This window comes from Rhinolophus ferrumequinum, chromosome 2 (assembly GCF_004115265.2).
Source record: "Rhinolophus ferrumequinum isolate MPI-CBG mRhiFer1 chromosome 2, mRhiFer1_v1.p, whole genome shotgun sequence".
NCBI classification, from domain to species: domain Eukaryota; kingdom Metazoa; phylum Chordata; class Mammalia; order Chiroptera; family Rhinolophidae; genus Rhinolophus; species Rhinolophus ferrumequinum.
The window spans coordinates 38,538,343-38,556,709 of record NC_046285.1 but is presented as its reverse complement, the minus strand read 5'-3'; the positions used below and the strand labels follow the sequence as shown (position 1 = coordinate 38,556,709).

Genomic DNA, 18,367 nt, shown 5'->3' with positions numbered 1-18,367 from the left:
AATCATTATGAAATGAACTGAAGAATAGGTTGTTGGATAGCTTCTCCTCAGAGGCACCTCACCCCAAGGAGGGAAAACTGAATAAACAAATACCAGAAGTAAACTAGTCATCAGGAAGACTACCCTTGACTTATGGGTGACAGGTATGGAAAAAAATGAGAAGTTCTCTAACAACCTGTAATGTATGCCCAGGTGAAACGTGGTGAGAAAAATGCAATGACCAGAACTTCCTAAGATTAAAGGGAAAACACTGGAGATTTGTGTGGCTTCTGTATATATCTCTGGGCAACAAGAATTATATTATTAATAATGTTGGGAGGGGGAGGGATAACAAGTGGAGGAAGCTCTTTTTCTCTGATTTATTTCCAACGGAGGGAATGAGTCCCTCACCTGGAGGCTACATTTCTCAGAAAACACTGGTCCAGAGAAGGGAAAGATTAATAGAGGCACAGCTGTCATGTCGACTTTTGCATAGCAGCCATACCAGTGTCACATTAGAAGGGATTTATTCAGTGCCTAAAGAAATTTATTGAGCACCCATCATGTACTCTCTGAGGCACTAGAACTCAGTCTCTTAAGTCTGACTGTCTGGGTTCCATCTTGGCTTTTTCACTTTCTGCATGACTTTGGGTAAGTTATTTAACTTCTGTGCCTCAGTATCTTCATCTGTAAAATGCTGATAATAATAGTACTTATATTAGTGTTATTGGGAGGATTAAATGAGGTCATGCATTTATTAGTTTAGAATGGTGATGCCCTCAAATATTAACAAATATTGCTAATATTATTGCTTAATATTATTAATACAATCACGGCAGTTGGTAAACTTTTTAGGTAATTATTAGGAAAAAAACTAGAAGTCCCTTGTATGATAGTCTCCTAAAAATCTTTTACTTAACCCCCATGTGTAGGCAGAAAACCCTGCTGAGTCTCCTGTTGCAGTACTCTCCATTTCTACATATGCACATTCTAGTTCAGAATATCATCACTTTAAATCACTTGAAATCTACATCATTTGGTCTTCTTGCTCCCCGTTCTTGCTGCTACTATTTACCATGCACATAGCTTCTGTTTTACTTACATTATTCACGTATTCAAAAAGCCAGAGTTGCTGTTCAGCGATGTTCAGATCACAGCCCAAGTTCATGGTCCATTAACCTAACCTCACCATCACCTGGTTCCACTTCACCTAAGCAACCTTGTAGCTCCCTTCCCAACAAGCAGTGCCAGCACTCATCCTACTTGTCTTCTCATGACCTGCTCTCATTTTATTTTGTCTTTGCTCAAGACCATTATCTGAAGATCCCTCTCTTATCTTTCTTTGGGGCTATATTTCCTTCCAGATCCCCTGTGCAGACTTCCCTGATTCCACTCCCCTCACCCAGTATTCACTTATTTTTCTTACTTTTTGGTGCCTGGATATATATGATTAGGGAAGAAGCTATCAGACAACAAAATAGAGGCATCTGGATACTAAGACAGTCATGGCATGACCAGAGGTGTCTGAAGTTGCCAGCACAAACACATCACCGGAGTCTTCTCACTGCCCTTCAGACTCTCTCTGGGAACCAACCCCCTCTACACTTTAGAACCCAACATTGATACCTACAACTGATTTTCTGATCTGCTTCCCCAATGATTTGTATTCACCTAATCTCATCCAAAGGCATAGTTTCCACTTTAATCCCCCACTTCTTTTTAATATGCTTTCTCATAAATTAGTAGTTTCATTGCATCCCCTGGGCAGCTGCTTTTTTCAGTCTGTACCCTCAGTCTCTGATTCCCCCACTTGCCAAGGATCAGGTGTGGGGAGGAGCTGGCCAACTGTTACTGAAAGTGTCCACGAATAGAAATATTCAGACTGTGGGGACCAGCTAAGTTTTTAGAGAGGGCTTCATATCAACATCAATGTCATCAGGACAAGGGTTGTGTGCAGACATAAGAACAGGAGGACGGTTGTGGCCTGGTTGGTAGTGAAATGGGAAGCTAGGCAAGTGGTGGGTCATGCTTGATCGTAAGCTCTGTGCAACTGGGGCCCTGCCTGTCTTGTTTATCACTGTATCCCAGCACCTCAAAAACTCCTGGCACATTGTAGGCATTCAGTGTATATTTGTTGAATAAATAACCTGTAGGCAATTCATAGCCACAGCACATGGCTCTCCCCAGGACAAGAGAAACCCCTGAGTTATGCCAGTATTACTGCACCCTAGATTTGTCAGGTGTCTCTCATTGTTCCATGTGGGCTTGTTTCATCTCGCCACTTAGTTTGTCAGCCTCATGTCTTTTCCGAGGACAGGAAACGTAGCTGGGACTCAGCAAACACCAATCAGTTCAAGTTGAATTGAGATAGGTTTCCCTGGGTAACTCTTGCAGTTTGTTATGAGTTATATTCTCTAGTTAAAGAATATTGTTTCCATTTTCATCAGCATTTGTTTAAAAATATATCCTTTCATTGAGGAAAAAAAGACATCATGAATTGGATGTTTGCAGTGAGATACCCTGTTTCCCCGAAAATAAGACCTAGCCGGACAATCAACTCTAATGCGTCTTTTGGAGCAGAAATTAACATAATTCTGGGTCTTATTTTACTATAACATAAGACCGGGTCTTATGTTAATTTCTGCTCCAAAAGATGCATTAGAGCTGATTGTCTGGCTAGGTCTTATTTTCGGGGAAACACGGTATGAAGCTTAATAATTATGACTGAATTATACAGTTCTTAGAATTTGGAATGAAACTATAGCCTTTTGAAGTTGGTTTCCATGACATGTTCCATCTCGCTTGCTTCCTTTCTTAAAAGAACATGCAAAGGTAATCCTACCAGCTTCTGAGGTAGCCAGTCATCCTGTGATTTCACAATTACCCTCCAGCTTGCCAAGACAAAATTTGTATTTTTCAGTTGTAATTCAGTGACTATTTTAAGAAGAAAAAATTTATTTAGATATAATTGGCCATTGAGGAACCATTTTTTGACATGTAAAAACCAGACTGAACATTGTTCCAAACATAATCTATTGCTACTATCTTGACAGGGGTCAAGATTTTGTAAAGCAAGAAATAGGTACTCTTACACCTGAGTCTGATTTAAAACAGGGTTTCTCAACCTTAGCACTATTGACATTTTGGACCAAATAATTAATTCTTTGTTGTGGAGGTTGTCCTGTTCTGTGTTGTACAATGTTTAGCAACATCTTTGGCCTCTACATTCTAGACGCTAGTAGCACACTTTCATCCATCTTCCCATTGTGGCAATCAAAGATGTTCTGAGATGCTGCCAAACACCCTGGAAGGTGGTGGGGGGTAGGGAGGGGACAAAATTGCCATGGTGAGAACCACTGATCTAAAGCAATTCTGAAGTCCAACGTGGTGGGACCGTATGTTAAGGAGGTCTTTTGATTCCCCAGAAATTTTCCAACGATATTACCTTAGTGTGATAGTAGATCAGATAGCATTTTTTCCCTGTTTTTTTTTTTAACAAGTATATTTATTTGTGCTCTCTTTCCCTTTCTAATCCTAGAGCTATAATAGATTGTAGATTCCTGAAGGGTAACAATTGCCCTTTGCCTTTCCTTGAATTTCTTCACAGAAATAAGAATGCTGGTTGGTCTGATGAAAGCATGTAATGGATGTCAACTAACTGCACAGAAAACTCAGAAGAAATTCATTTCTCCTTTCAACTGGCAGAACGTAAATATTGTTATGGCATGATTTTTTTCTCTCTTTTGTTCACTGTTGTGTTTCCAGCACCTAGTAAGTACTCAGTAAATAAGTGATGAATGAATTATGTCATTTCTTTTCTAAATCTATATTTAATGGTGTCCCTTATCCTAAGGGATACCATTTAGAATCCTTAGTGTGGGCCTTAAAGCTCTCTTTATTTCACATTTTCCAATCTTCAGCTCTGTGTTTCTGCTACACAGTCCCACCCTCTGACCCAAGCTTAGCAACTCACATTTTCTCCAATTCCCATGAACATCTTTGCCAAGTCACAACTTTGTTCTCTTTGTTTAGAATGCTTATCAAGCTCTCGACTGAGTCAAATCAATATAATACACACTTCGAGAATCAGCTTATTTCATCTCTCTCAGGTAACTTCTGACTCCATGAACCCACAGAGACCCTTCTTTGCTCAAAGCCTTAGACTTACTGCCAACATGCTCCAGCTTGGAAAGAGAATCCTCAGTCCTGGTCAAGCCTTCAGCTGACTGAAGCCCCAGCCAACAGCTGGACTATATCCTCAGGAAAGAACATGGGCAATACCACTAGCTGAGCCACTCCTGGATTTCTGACCCTTAGAAACCATGTGAGACAATATACCATGGGGTGCCAAAAAAATGTATACACGTGACTTGTATTCATCTTTTGTTATTGGCTACAGGCTAAAGAAGTTGTTTATCTCTATTGACTGCTTTTGTTTTATTTCATTTTCAGTTCTCATCTTGAGCTTAAATTAATAGTTTCAATTAAATAAGAATGAAAACTTTACTTCTACTCTACATAGAATATACTTTTTTTTATATTAGAGAGTCATCATGGTTCTTTATTAAACACAGAAGTATGGGAATTTATGATTTGTTTGCATCAATACCAACTTCTGAAAGATACTGATATCCCTTTGCCATAGAAACACCGACCCAGCCTGACCTCCATTATTCCTGATGTCACTGGCAGGTTGAATTCATACTCCTTACCAGTCAACTTGGTCAAAATTAACTTGAACCAGAACAAATTTAAATTTAAAACTACCTATCTACCTATCTCTGGTTCACAGGATCCCCATTTACAACCAATTTCTTCAACACCTCACTAAGAATACAGCTATGGAAGAGGACTGCCAATTTATTAACCTATTTAATAATAAACACAAAATTACATTTCTCCCGGAATATTTATTGACCCGGATTTTGTCAAGGTTTCAAGTGAAGATCTGTGTGGATGCTGTGCTAACTCTTAATTCATAGAAATCATGAAAATGGTACTTAATATGTTTATCTAAAATGTCATAGATTAAAAATTACAAATTTTCTGAATTTTTTTCTCTATCAGTCTGCTTCATTAAAGGATTGATAGCTCATGGAAATTAAAATAGTGCAGAAACGTTCTTACTTGTGGGGGATATGCTGTTGGCTGGAGAAGATTGGGCGTCAAAGGTAGATTCTGTAACACTTAGTGCAGGATCTGTTGGAGGGTTCACTGAGCCTGAAAGGATGAAACAGACATTTACGATGAACAAAAATATTGTAATAGAAAGATTAAGTGTTGACTGAGTCCCCCCGCCCCCCCAAAAAAACCAACTTTATTTATTTAGCTAACAAATCATTGAAGGCCTTCAACAGGCAAAGCCATGGAATGTAACGGCGAATGACAAAGACATGAGGCCATCTTTAAGGAGCAGACAGCTTAGATAATGATAGGTAGCCCGGAATTGTGTTGTGTGCTGTGAGTGGAAGTGCAGGGTACCATGGGAATGTAAAGAAGGGAATGTACCAACCAAGATAGGAAGGAGATCAGGGACGTCTTCCTGGAGGAAGTGACATTTAACCGAGACCTGGTAAAACAATTACAGCGGCTACTATTTTTAAGTATTTGAAAAGTAACGATACTGTTTACAAATCTGTAAACCCACAAAATATTTTTATCAGCAAGAGTAGAAACAATGAGATGCTTTGAGAGTCTTATCAGTTGAAAAAAGTTGCATGGCTGGCATACCTGCATTTTCAAACTGAGATTTATACTCCTTCTATATCAAAACAACGAGTAGATATCACTTTGCAACCACTATATTTATTTTCCTTACTTTTAAAAATCATATTGGATCACAGATATTAATTTTCACAATAAAAGTCAATTTTGAGGGAAAAAAAAGTAGAAGCAATGATACAACTATCAAATTGGATGTAACACCAATGAACCTAAGACTGATGGTGGTATTAGATGCTCTTTCTAAAATGTCTATTTTTGTCATAAAACTTTCATTTGACTACACTTTTCTCAGTGTGTGGGGGGGAGTCTAAGGATGAAAGAGATGCTGGAATATATTATTTTATTTATCATGTTATACATTTATTTAATTCCTTAAAGCCTCCATTATTGTATTATTTTATGGTAAAATATTCCTATTAGAAGTATAAAACAGTTTACAAATGCCAAAAGGATCTGCTGGCTTTAGGAACATATGTGGGAAATATGGTTAAATGATTTTGAGGTTAGGGGATTTTGTGATTTTTTACATAGAATGGCATTGGGTATAATGTCACATGTCTGACCCATTATTTGGATATTTAATTACAAATTATACTATTGGTTCTACTCTGTAATTTCTTTTGAGGGAAAAGTACATATCATTTAAGTCATGTCACTTGATAGCACATAGCATCTTGGAAGGAATTTTTTCTGGTAATATAGATGCATCTGTGTTTTATTTTCATTGTTGGTAGTGTTGTTATTACTGTTGACTGTAGGTGGCACTAACAGGTGGCTCTGACTTGCTATCATATAAATAATTCCTTGTTATTAATTTCTGAGGAAGTGTGGGGTGAAGGTAGTTATACGGACAGTATATGAACAGGCCAGCACAGAATGACCCACTTCTTCCCCCCACGCGATCCCAAACAAGTTTGAACTCCTCGGCACGACAGACACAGCAGATCATGAGTTACCTTCCTATTGCATTCCCAAATGCATTTCCTGAAGCTGCCTATCAGTTTTTACATTTCTTTCAAATCACATCCTTAATCCAACAGGTGATATTTCAACCCAGTTTCCCAAACAATATGCTCTCCACGATTTCTTGTTTTTTGCACATGCTTTCTAACACTTTCCCACCCCAAACCTCCTGAGATTTTCCTCCTCAAACTCAAAGAAGCGTCAGTGCTTACCCTAGCACAGGCTTCATTACTCCTCAGGTATACCCTTCAAGAGAAGCAGTTGTTCCTCAGTTTGTACTTTTGTATTTTATGCAAGTGGATGAAAGAATGCTTCCAAATTCCTTCTTAACGTTGGAAGAAAGAAGATCAAATTTAAGTACATAGCTGACTGCTGGTTCGTCACAAGCATCATCTTCCAAAGTAATAACTTAATGATTGGAACATGGACCTGGAAAAATAATGCCTAGGTGTTTTCCTCTGTAGATTGATTAGAACAGAGGTTGGCAAACTATGTCCTACAGGTCAAATCCCACTTATTGCCTATGTTTATAAATAAAGTTTTATTGGAACAAAACCATGCCTATTTGTTTATGTATTGTCTATGGTTGATTTTGTACTATAATGGCAGAGCTGAGCAATTGTGACAGAAACCATATGGTCTACAAAGCAGACCAAATATTTACTATCTGGCAGATAAAAACACAAAAATTTGCCAACTCTTGCAAAAGAAGATGTTGATAGGTTATGTTCAATCCTGGATTTCCACAATGGGAATCATTTTGTTTTTCAATTATTGAGTATTTCTGTCTTCGGATGTTATTTTGACATGTTTCATCACCAAATATGAGGTCTGACAATTAGGTTCGCGAACTTATTGCAACGATGTTGCTAACCCTTTTTTGATATGTGGAGGGAAAAGAAACCACATGTTAAACCTGACAAGCTCATGAGACTGAAAATAACCACACAGGATTGTGTGAACAAAAAATTTCTAACTAAGGTAAGCCATGGAGGGAAGTCACATCTTTGGCTTGTAGCTTCTTTGACAAAGGTCAATCTTTACCTTAAGTGAGCCTGTCTGTCGTTGTTTTGCATCTAAGATGACCTACCCTTAGAATGTCAGAGAATCCCTTTTTCCAGACACCCCAGGGGGCACAACCTACCACACCAGAGCAGGAAACTACAAAATCCCTCATTATTATCTTATTCCACAAACACCATAACTATGTGCTGTAAAATGCTATTAACTATCCTGTACCCACCAAAGTAAAAGAAGTGTGTGTCTGTCCGTTTTGCTTTTTATCCAATCCCAGAGATTTCCCCGCTTTGCTTTCCCCCACCCCCTTAACCTACAACCAATGGATTTCATGTAACCTTCCTCCTTTGATTCTAATGTATAAGATAAGTTGCAAAACCGCCATTTTCTAAAGCATTTTCTCAATCCGTTGAGACTTTGCTTCCCCGCAATTGTTGTCAGTTTGGCTCAAATAAACTCTTATAAGCTTTCTCTTAGGCTGGATGTTTTTTCGTTGATATCAGAGGGATTATTCATTATAAATTTGTACCAACTGGACAAACAGTTAACCAAGTTTACTATTTGGAAGTGCTGAAAAGTCTGCATGAAAAAGTTAGGTGTCCTGAACTTTTCACCAACAATTCGTGGCTCTTGCATCACGACAATGCACAGCTCCCATGGCACTGTCTGTGAGGGAGTTTTTAGCCAGTAAACTAATAACTGTATTGGAACACCCTCCCTACTCACTTGATCTGGCCACCAGTGACTTCTTTCTTTACCCGGAGATAAAGGAAATATTGAAAGGAAGACATTTTGATGACATTCAGGACATCAAGGGTAATATTATACAACAATAGCTCTGATGGCCGTTCCAGAAAAAGAGTTCCAAAATTGCTTTGAAGGTGGACTAGGCGCTGGCATTAGTACATAGATTCCCAAGGGAAGTACTTCAAAGGTGACCATACTGATATTCAACAATGAGGTATGCAGCACTTTTTCTAGGATGAATTCACAAATTTAATTGTCCAACCTCGTATTTTTGTAAGCTGAGGGGTTCTTGGTACACACAGCCTCATAATACACTAGAACGTTATTACTGCAAGATTTGCATTTTGAGATGAAGTCTGCTCTTTGACAAAAGTGATGCATGGCTTTCAACATGAAACCTGAGGCCGGAAAAACCTTGCCGGTTTCAGATTAGCCTGCAAAGTAGAAACTCTGCCTTGATCAAAATAAAACTCAGGGGGCATAGGAAGGAGTGGATAAAACCTAACAGGGAAAAATTATTTCCCAAGACTCAAAAGTAGAATTTAGCAGAAACACGTCAGCTAATTTTCAGACTATTACATTTACCATAATGTGTGTCAGGTGTTGAGCTGCTGGCCTAAAGCAAATGCATTTGTTCCTGAGTGTATCCACTCTGCAGCAGGCCTGGCAGGGCCCTCAGGACCACGTTCGTGGGCAGCAGTGATCATGCATCTGTCCCATAGGGAAGCTGAGTCAACTAGAGGGCTTCCTCGGAGCTTGAATCAGCCCTTAGCTGGTCCACCTCGATATGAACCAAACCCCAGCGCTTGCTATGTCCTTGCTTCTCAAAGTACGGCCCATGGCTTCTCCTAGGAACTTATTAGAAATGCAGAATCTCAGTCTCTCCTCTGCCTCCCAATCTGATTTACTGAATACAAATCTATAGAAACAAGATCGCTGGTTGATTTATAAGCATATTAAAGTCCTTTATTGATACTCTCAGGGTCAGTCATGGGTTGAGGGAAATTATGAAACAAGAAGTATTCATCCGGCATGTCCCACCTCAATATTCAGGGGTTCTCTGGTCCCATTATTGAGATATCCCTTTTTAATCCTCAATTCACATCCCAAAAGACACATGCAAACTCACACACACTTGCATAACTCGTCAAGCCTTAACTCTCTTTCTATCTCAAAGGTCTTGATCTTGACAGTTACAGTTGAAATCCTTCTAATAAGCAAATCTCTGTCAAGGCTGATGACAGCCAGGACATTACCCACCTCAGGGGTATTTGTACTCAGCGTTTGGATTAAAATAAGACAAAATATCCCCTCCACCTCAAAAAAAAAAAAAAAAAAAAAAGTCAACCAAAAAGACGCACTTTGTGCCAAAAAATTGACTCTGCGGTGCTACAATTTTAGATATTCTGATACGCTAGGCTAGCAGGATAGGATACTTTTGGAAAGAGCCTTTTATTTTTTTCCTCAATTAAGTACTGAATCACAGGAATCTGCAGGCCCTGGTACTCAAATAGCTGCCTGATGGCCACTGATCACCCCACCCCCAATCCCTTTCTATTTCTGAGTTTTCTAGAAAAAGAATCACTGAGTACTTGCACATTTTGGGAGGCTGGGGGTAGGTGGGGAAGGGAGCAACTCAGAGGGCTGTTATCTTGCTGCCTTCCAATATTATTACTCTTCTCTGGGAACAAAAGGAGCAAAAACTCCCCTCTCACTAAATCACCTTTCTGCTCTGTAATGCTCTCAGAATTTCACTACTTTCACACTCAGAGACAACAAATTTTTCTTCTGAATTTTCATCTCAATATCTGTCAACAATAGCTCTTGATAAGGCAATGACTCTCGGACAAGTCATCAGACGTTTACTCTAGAATTTATACAGCATCCAGTGGTAGTACCACAGGCAGAGAAAGCATGTTTGGAAATAAGTGTTTACGAATTTACGAAGTGTAACACATAGGGAAATATGATACAGTGATGACACTGCTTTACAGAATCCCAACTGCATCTTCTAATCATTCACAACGATATATGTCAGAATGTGGCCAGAATATAAGCTATAATTTTGGGAAACTGGACTCTTCAAGATTTATCGTCTTTAATATTTCATCATAAAGGATAAAAACTCATTTGAACATTTAAAAATAACCATCTGCTCAGAGCCTAAAATTATACTAGGTCCAGGGCTGTCTGGAAAATTGAAATTAGGGTGAGCTTTGAGTATCAGAATGAGTATTCTTCCTTATTACCCTGAAAGCATTCATTATTTTCTGATGTTAAAACTAAGCGTAGTTCAAGAGAATGAGAAGACAATACATAGACTGGGAGGGCAATATTTGCAAAAAAGACACATCTGATAGAGGACTATTATCCAAAACATACAAAGAATTCCCAAAACTCAGCAGTAAGAAAACAAGCTACCTGACTAAAAAATGGACCAAAGACTTTGACACCTCACCAAAGAAGATATACAAACATCAAATAAGCATATGAATAGATGTTTCACTTCGTATGTCATCAGAATAATGCAAATTAAAACTCCACACCTATCAGAATGGCGAACATCCAGAACACTGACAATACAAAATGTTGGCAAGGATATGAAGCAACAAGAACTCTCATTCATTCATCGCTGGTGGGAATGTAAAATGGTTTAGCCACTTTGGAAGATAGTTTGGTGGTTTCTTACAAAACTAAACATACTCGTACCATACAATCCAGCACCTTTGCTCCTTAGTAGGTACTAAAGTAGTTGAAAATTCATGCCCACACAAAACCCTGCCCATGAATGTTTACAGCAGCCTTATTCATTGTTGCCAAAACTTGGAAGCAACCATGATGTCCTTCAGTAGTTGAATGGTTTCATAAATTGTGGTACACACATACAATGGAATACCAGTCAGTGCTAAAAAAAAAAAAAATGAACTATCAAGCCATGAAAAGACACGGAGGAACCTTAAGTGCATATTGCTAGATGAAAGAAGCCAGTCTGAAAAGGCTACATACTATATGATTCTGATATAATATTCCAAAAAAGCAAAAGACAGACATAGTAAAAAAGCTCAGTGTTTGCCAGGGGTTGGGTGTGGAGAGAAAGGGATAAATAGGCGGACAGAGCACAGATGAGTTTTAGGGCAGTGAAACAACTCTGAATGATACTATAATGACGGTACATGTCATTACGCATTTGTCAAACTCATCAAACGTACAACATCAAGAACAAACCCTAAAGTAAACTATGGACTTTCAGAGATTATGATGTGTCAACGTAGGTTCCTCAACTGTAACAAATGAACCGTTCTGGGGAGCGATGTTGATAATGAGGGAGAATATACATGTGTCGGGGGAGAGTATATGGGAAATCTCTGTACTTTCTGTTTAATTTTTCTGTGAACCTAAAACTGCTCTAAAAACTCAAGTCTTTAATCAAAACAAAACAAGCAAAAAAACAAGTACAGTTTTAACATCAGAAAATATTGTTTTTTAAAACATGGTTCTCTCTATGGGAATAGTATTCTCCTTAGGAATTTGAGGTTGTCCAGTCTTTAGCTCATGTCCTTAGATTCTGCTAAAGCTATTGGAAAATCTATGTGAGAACCAGTTACCTTTTTACACTCTTCCAAGACTGTAGCCCTAACTATGTCTAGCCTTCTAGAAAAGTGGTGCATTTATTTTTTAAAGAATTAGGCAAAGTTGAGTATGGATGTTTCATTGTACACCCATGACCACTTCTGAATGACTAACTCTAAGTACACAGGATAATGTGTTCATGTATTAAAATTATGCTGAATGTAACCATTTTGAGCCCCTCTTGTAATTACAGAAGTCAAACGTGACTTGTACTCATCTTTTGTTTTTGGTGTATATTGAGTATTACAATTTTAATACAGTTTTTTCCTTTCTTAAAATGTATGCACATTTTTTTTGGCACCTACTGTATATATACTATATATAGTATATGCAGAGTTACAGGGATGGTATCACTGTCCTAGTATTAGACTGGCACCTGCTTTTGAATAGAGGGCAATGGATTTGCACTGAGCTGTGTACCTTTCTCCATCCAAGGGTCACAGGAACCAACTGCCTGCAGTGACACAGCTGGGAAGGACCCAAGATGCAGTCTGTGGCCTTGAAACAAAGGGAAACTCTTTCTCTCATAAGTTATTCTGGTTTTTACGAGTATGTTATAGATCACAATATCTCTGCAAGTAGGAAGGTGGTAAAAAATGTTAATAGTCCTACAGAGTTTAATAATGATTTGCAAATGTGTTTAACTTTAAAGGTGTTACTTTACTGTTATATACGCATATTGGACAGTTGTCATTACAAGTTCTACTTTTTTTTATAAGCAATCTATTGTCATGGTATTTGTTGAAACATTTGTTCACATCTTTTATGTAGTAAAATCTACATTATTTGATCTGGTTCAAAGTAGTAAATATTCTGGTTAATCAAATGTTGGAATAAGTAGAGTGATCCTACATATCGATTTTCAACATTAAATCTGCTAGGTGACAGATTCTGTGCTTCAAACGACAGGTACTAAAATCATTAAGATATAATCCCTATCCTTAAGGTATTTTTATCTCACACATGGTCTATCCATTCCTAAGTATAAGTGCTGTATGTAATTCTATGTTCTTAGTGACTCAGAGGAAATTTTAGGATTTTGAAAATCTCTCTTGCTCATCAATACATTAGTATTAATTTTAATTACATGGAAGATTAACAAAATGCTAGTTAATTTAAGAGTCATTATTAATAGATTTGAATAAAAATTTTGCTGTATTCATCAGAAATTCTTGAAAACAGAAATCAGCTACTTTTTATATAAAGAAATTCTTTTCAGTAGAGTCCCATTTGTCAAAAAAAAGCTTGCTACTTAGAAATGTAATCATTTTGAATAGTGTAGAGAGAGTTTTCTGAGATAAAAATATCATGAAAATAATAAATATTCTATTTGTTCCAATTAGAAATGTTCTAAACTTATGGCATTCTTGACCACCCCTTGTTGACCTTATTAAACAGACAACTCACCCAGGGAAAAAGTGATCTTTTTGGATGAGATATTCCACACTTTATTTCCAGGGCCTGGAAACAGAGCCATACACCAGATGGTCACATTGTTTGACTGGGCTGGTTTATTGCCATACATCCTTTTCAAAACAGACTTCAGTTCGAAAAATCCATTTTTGTCTTTTCTCCTTTCATTAGTAATGCCCATTTCTACAAGACAGATAAGAACAAGGTCAGTCACCAACATTTTCTGTATGAGCCATAGGGTGATGCCAAGGCATGGCTGGAGATGGTTCGATTTACGGTACTGTAGACCCTAAAGGGGTCAAACCGCAGCTTCTGTGCAGTGAGGGTATGTTCCAGCAGGCCTAGAATTAACCAGAACTGTTTTGCTCAAGTTCCTGCATGGCATTGATCCATGGTCAAGATGTGAAATGTATTGATTAATAGTGTTGCTTTGTAACCATGAGTCCAGCGGGTTTGGGGACAAGTGTCCCAGCTCACCAGCATTATGTATCGATAATTGTGAGATTGATGAATTGTACGTGGCCTGGGCGAGAATCAGGGAGGGCTCTGCTATTGAGTCTGGTACACAGCAGGAATATGCTGAAGTGACCAGTAAAATATAAAACAACCTCAGCCAAGACTCTATTTGGGGCTCCCCACTCCTGCGGTGTTCTGTGCCATATTGGTGGTTCCTCCTTCTACAGGTCCCCCTTACAGAAGGATGACAAAGGAGCCCATGCCTGACTTCTCTGCACACCTTGTTGTAAAGTACATGTAATACATATCCTTCCTTTAATGGAGTGGCTGTATTGTATCCTTTACCTGAAATAAGCTGTAGATTTATAACTATGGTCATTTTAGGCCCTGTGAGTCTTCTTTAGAAATAGAACTCTGTTTAACTGCTGCAGTAGAACAACCTCTAAATAGCATACACGGCAGTAGGAATTTAATGTGAAACCATCTGTCATCATAGGCCATTGTTTTTCTAATCCCTCACAGATTCTTTACATTAAAGGTTCTAACTGCTAGTTCCGAAGTTAGTATTACCTGCTAAAGTTCTAAATAAATGCAGTTGTATGCTGGTAGAATTCTGCCCACACTGTCTGGCCTCATGGCTGGGAGGGTAAGGGGCACATCAAATCAGGGCTTATTTAATGGGATGGCATATCTATAAGGAAAGGTATGAAAACACATTTAACAGGTATTTTCAGGATTTCATCCTGTCATTATTATAGGTGAACTGTTTTTGAAGTGAAAATAACAAAACCAATAACAGCCTCAAAGTGAATCAATACAATCATTCATCAACATAAACTTTTCACTTTCTCAATTAAAAATAATATTGCAACAAGAACTGTATGGCTCAGTTAATACTGAAATTATATTGCACTTAGAGGAAAAAAATGACTCAGGAGAAAGGGGAAGGGATTTTTTTTTTCCCCAGGTAGGAGATGGCTGGGATTGTTCTGGGAGAGGCTGTCATGTTTATCACCTGTGGAAAGTATGGCTTTGTGCATTCTCCCCTGAGCTTGTCTCAATGTGTATTCCCATTTCGGGAACTTTTAATCCTCCCGGTGAACATGTTCCTTGTCATGAAGCCAAGTTCTTTATGTACACTTCCGCTAGTACCTCCCACCTTCACTCCACCCAGATCCTTACAAAAAAATGTAGCAATCATTTGTTTACTGACTTAAAGCAGTGGTACTAAGTTAATTGAACTAAATGAAATTATTAATAAATGTATGTTGAATTAAACTTTTTCACCCTCATATAAGAGATCTGCTTTTACTAAAAGTCAAATAAAACATTAGTGTGTATATGTGAGTTGATGAAGTCAACTCTATTTCTTATTAATACACTCAGGGAAGTGTTATCACCACTCCACCCTTCACCCGCCCACCCTTCCCTCCCGCCTGATTCCCTTGGAGGTATCAGATGAGATATCAGAAAGTGGCATCTGGTAGGCAAGATGATGTTTTTCTTGGAATGAGAATTGTTCTTAAATGCCAAGATCAACTTAGGCAATGGCAATTTCTATTGTTCTTTGTTTTCTTTCTTTGTTTGCCAAACTCATTTCCATTGAGTGATTTCCTTACCTTCGCTTTCACCTTGAGGAAAGCTTCCGTCTATAAACCATGTGAGATTTGCTGTGGGAAATACATTCCTCAGTGAGCAGGTAAATATTTTCTGGGGGTAAAGACAGGATACAGAAAGGGTTATTTGCAAATTCAGGAGAAACTGGTGCCCCTTACATCTCACAAGAGGTAAATTGGCAGATCACTATTTTCTCCACATTTAACAAGACAGTGTTTACTTTCAAGAGGTTGTGTGAAAATGTGAACTATAAATAGACTTCTTCTTATAAAGATGTTATAAACTAATGGCTAGAATCCTAGCTCAACTTAAAAAGAATCTAGGATAATACTATTGTAAGTCTGGATTCTGGGTTCTGAAAAAAAAATCACAACTCTACATAGGTAGAATAAAATAGTAATAAATGGAAACCAAGAGATAGAAGGAAGAAGCTATAATAGGCAGAAGCCAGAGAATAATATTCTGTTAGGCTAAAAGCTAAAAGAGAACCGTATGTTGGTTGTTTCCATTCCCCAAATAATGTAAAGTACTATTTGTAGCAACAACCACAGATACCACTTAATATAAATATCTCAGTTTTGACTTTTAAAGGGTTTTCCTAATTCATTTTTCATTTTGCTATCTTAACAATCCTATAGGGTGGGTACGACACACCTTATTATTGGCATTTGACAGATGGGGAAACCAAGGCACAGAATCACAGAATGGTTAAAGGTAGAGGAATGCAGTTGATGGCACAATTGGAAACTCTGCTACCTCAATTCCAATCCAAGAGGTTTCCTGGCAAAAGGCATTGTATTGAAATAAGAAAGAAATAGAAGAACAGGTAGCTTATGTTACGAAACCAGAAAGCTTAGAGGTAGAGTTAGTTATGTTTTATTTCCAACACTGTGTTTCCTCTTTGTGAGATGGTGATTTCTTCAACAGCTTAGTGAAAATATCCAATAAGACTCATTGGATCCTCATAATTTTATCTCAGATACTACAAAATTATAATCCCATTTATTGAGATAGTTTTTCTCATGGAGATGTATATATTTTACATATGACCCGCCCTTGTCCTTAGTTCTCAAACATTTTCCACAATTGATGAATATGCTAGTTAACTAATAAAGAACAATTAAGCGTATGTGATGCTTGATATACCCATTTCCCCAGAGACTAGTTACTCCCCAAGAGTCTGGACCGATGGAGCTGAGAAACCAAACTTAAGCATAATAAGTTACATTTCTCTGGATGGATACCACTGAGGTGCAACTTAACATACTTCAGTATGTCTCTACAAAAATCTGCAGGAAATAATGAGACTTTCAGAGGAAGCCATCTGTTGTATCCAAGATTATAGGAAGCAAACAATGTAACTCTCAGTTTTTCCACTCATTCAACACTTGACAGTGGGGCTTCATGCATGTGACAGGAATGCAGATCCATAAAAGTACGTTACTTTCTGTCCTAGAATATCAAAAATAAAAAACAGCCCCCCTAAAATATATTCTTATTAAGTGAAGAAAAAAGAATTCCATTTATTTACAATAACCAATGACTGATGTTTATTTCTAGGTAGTCCATGAAGGGACGTAAGAGTTATAGAACATGAAATGTTAAAAAAAAAAAAGGTGTAAAGGTTTGTATTAATGTCAATACCTTTAATTACTCTTAAGATGCATTTCCTCCATGGTCAGTTAACTCACCAAAAGATGATGATGTGGTAACATCAGTAACAAGTGGCGGTTCCACCATTTCATAGAGGCAAGTGGCTCACTGAAAAAAATCTCTTGTTAACTTAATAGAAATGTTAAAAAGATTGAACTGTTGTGGATTCTTTGAATTCAGATTTTATGGAATGATTCAGACTTGCAATATTCTACTCATCTCTAGACTGTGTTCCAAGATTTTGTTTAGTAATATGGTTCTTGTCCTGAAAAGCTGTCTCAAAAATTGAAAAGCTGCGGACTAAGCTATTTCAAGTTGAAGTCAAACATCTTCTGAAACGTCAAGTCAGCGTATACGGTTTTGCTGAGCAAGCAGAACTGTCTTTATTTGGGAACTTCTACTTGGTTCAAATGAGTAAGAAAAGAAACCATGTTAAATTGTAAAAATAAAAAAAAAATTAAGTAAATGTACACAAAAGTTTATATGCACACATATACAAGCACACACACACACACACACACACACGGTCCACTGCTCAGAAGTAAAATCATTCACTCACTCATTGTGTGCCTGTTGCATCTGTGAGACAAACCAAATAATTGGTTTCTCCAACACATTATTCTAAGTACATATGGAATAAAGGAGAAATAACACAAAGAATTATGTAATAGGTGCCAAAATATTATGTAATAGGAGCAGTTCTGTAGGAGTTCAGAGAAGGGTGAAATCTGGGAATAACTTAGAGAACAGAGTTGTATTATATTTTGTGGAAGAGATGGGCCTGGGCTTTACAGGTGGTCTGTGCTGGAAAGTAGTGGGGAATTGACAAAGACAGACAGATGGAATGGGTTCACAGATCAGGTGTGAGTTGGGGATGTTGTCCTGGAAGCAGAGGGAAGCCAGTGGATGCTTGGAGCATGATGAGACTGATGAGTCAGAAAAATGGATCCAAATCTGGCTGTGAGACTGCTCATTTCCTTATTTCCACAGATAAAATACTGAAATGGTGACCATTTGTCAGTTATCCCGCATACAGTTTGCCTAAATTTGGCCAGAACCTTATTCAAAGGGCTTTTCATGGAATCGTTTTGAAAACACTTAACTTTTTAGTCTAAAAAGAGAAATCTTTTTAAAAAAAATGTTTCTCTATTTGTTTTGTCACTGTGCA

General features: G+C 37.8%; 1 protein-coding gene across 1 annotated transcript in view; it reads right to left on the bottom strand.

Moving 5' to 3' along the window:
* The window catches only part of CD96 (CD96 molecule), an 89,911-nt gene that overhangs the window by 36,230 nt on the left and 35,314 nt on the right, over positions 1-18,367 (bottom strand). Inside the window, exons 6-8 of the mRNA XM_033091779.1 lie at positions 15,549-15,639; positions 13,468-13,656; positions 5,107-5,199 (exon numbers count right to left, since the gene is read on the bottom strand). Coding sequence (XP_032947670.1) covers positions 5,107-5,199; positions 13,468-13,656; positions 15,549-15,639 — 373 coding nt within the window. The remainder of the gene's footprint in view (positions 1-5,106; positions 5,200-13,467; positions 13,657-15,548; positions 15,640-18,367) is intronic.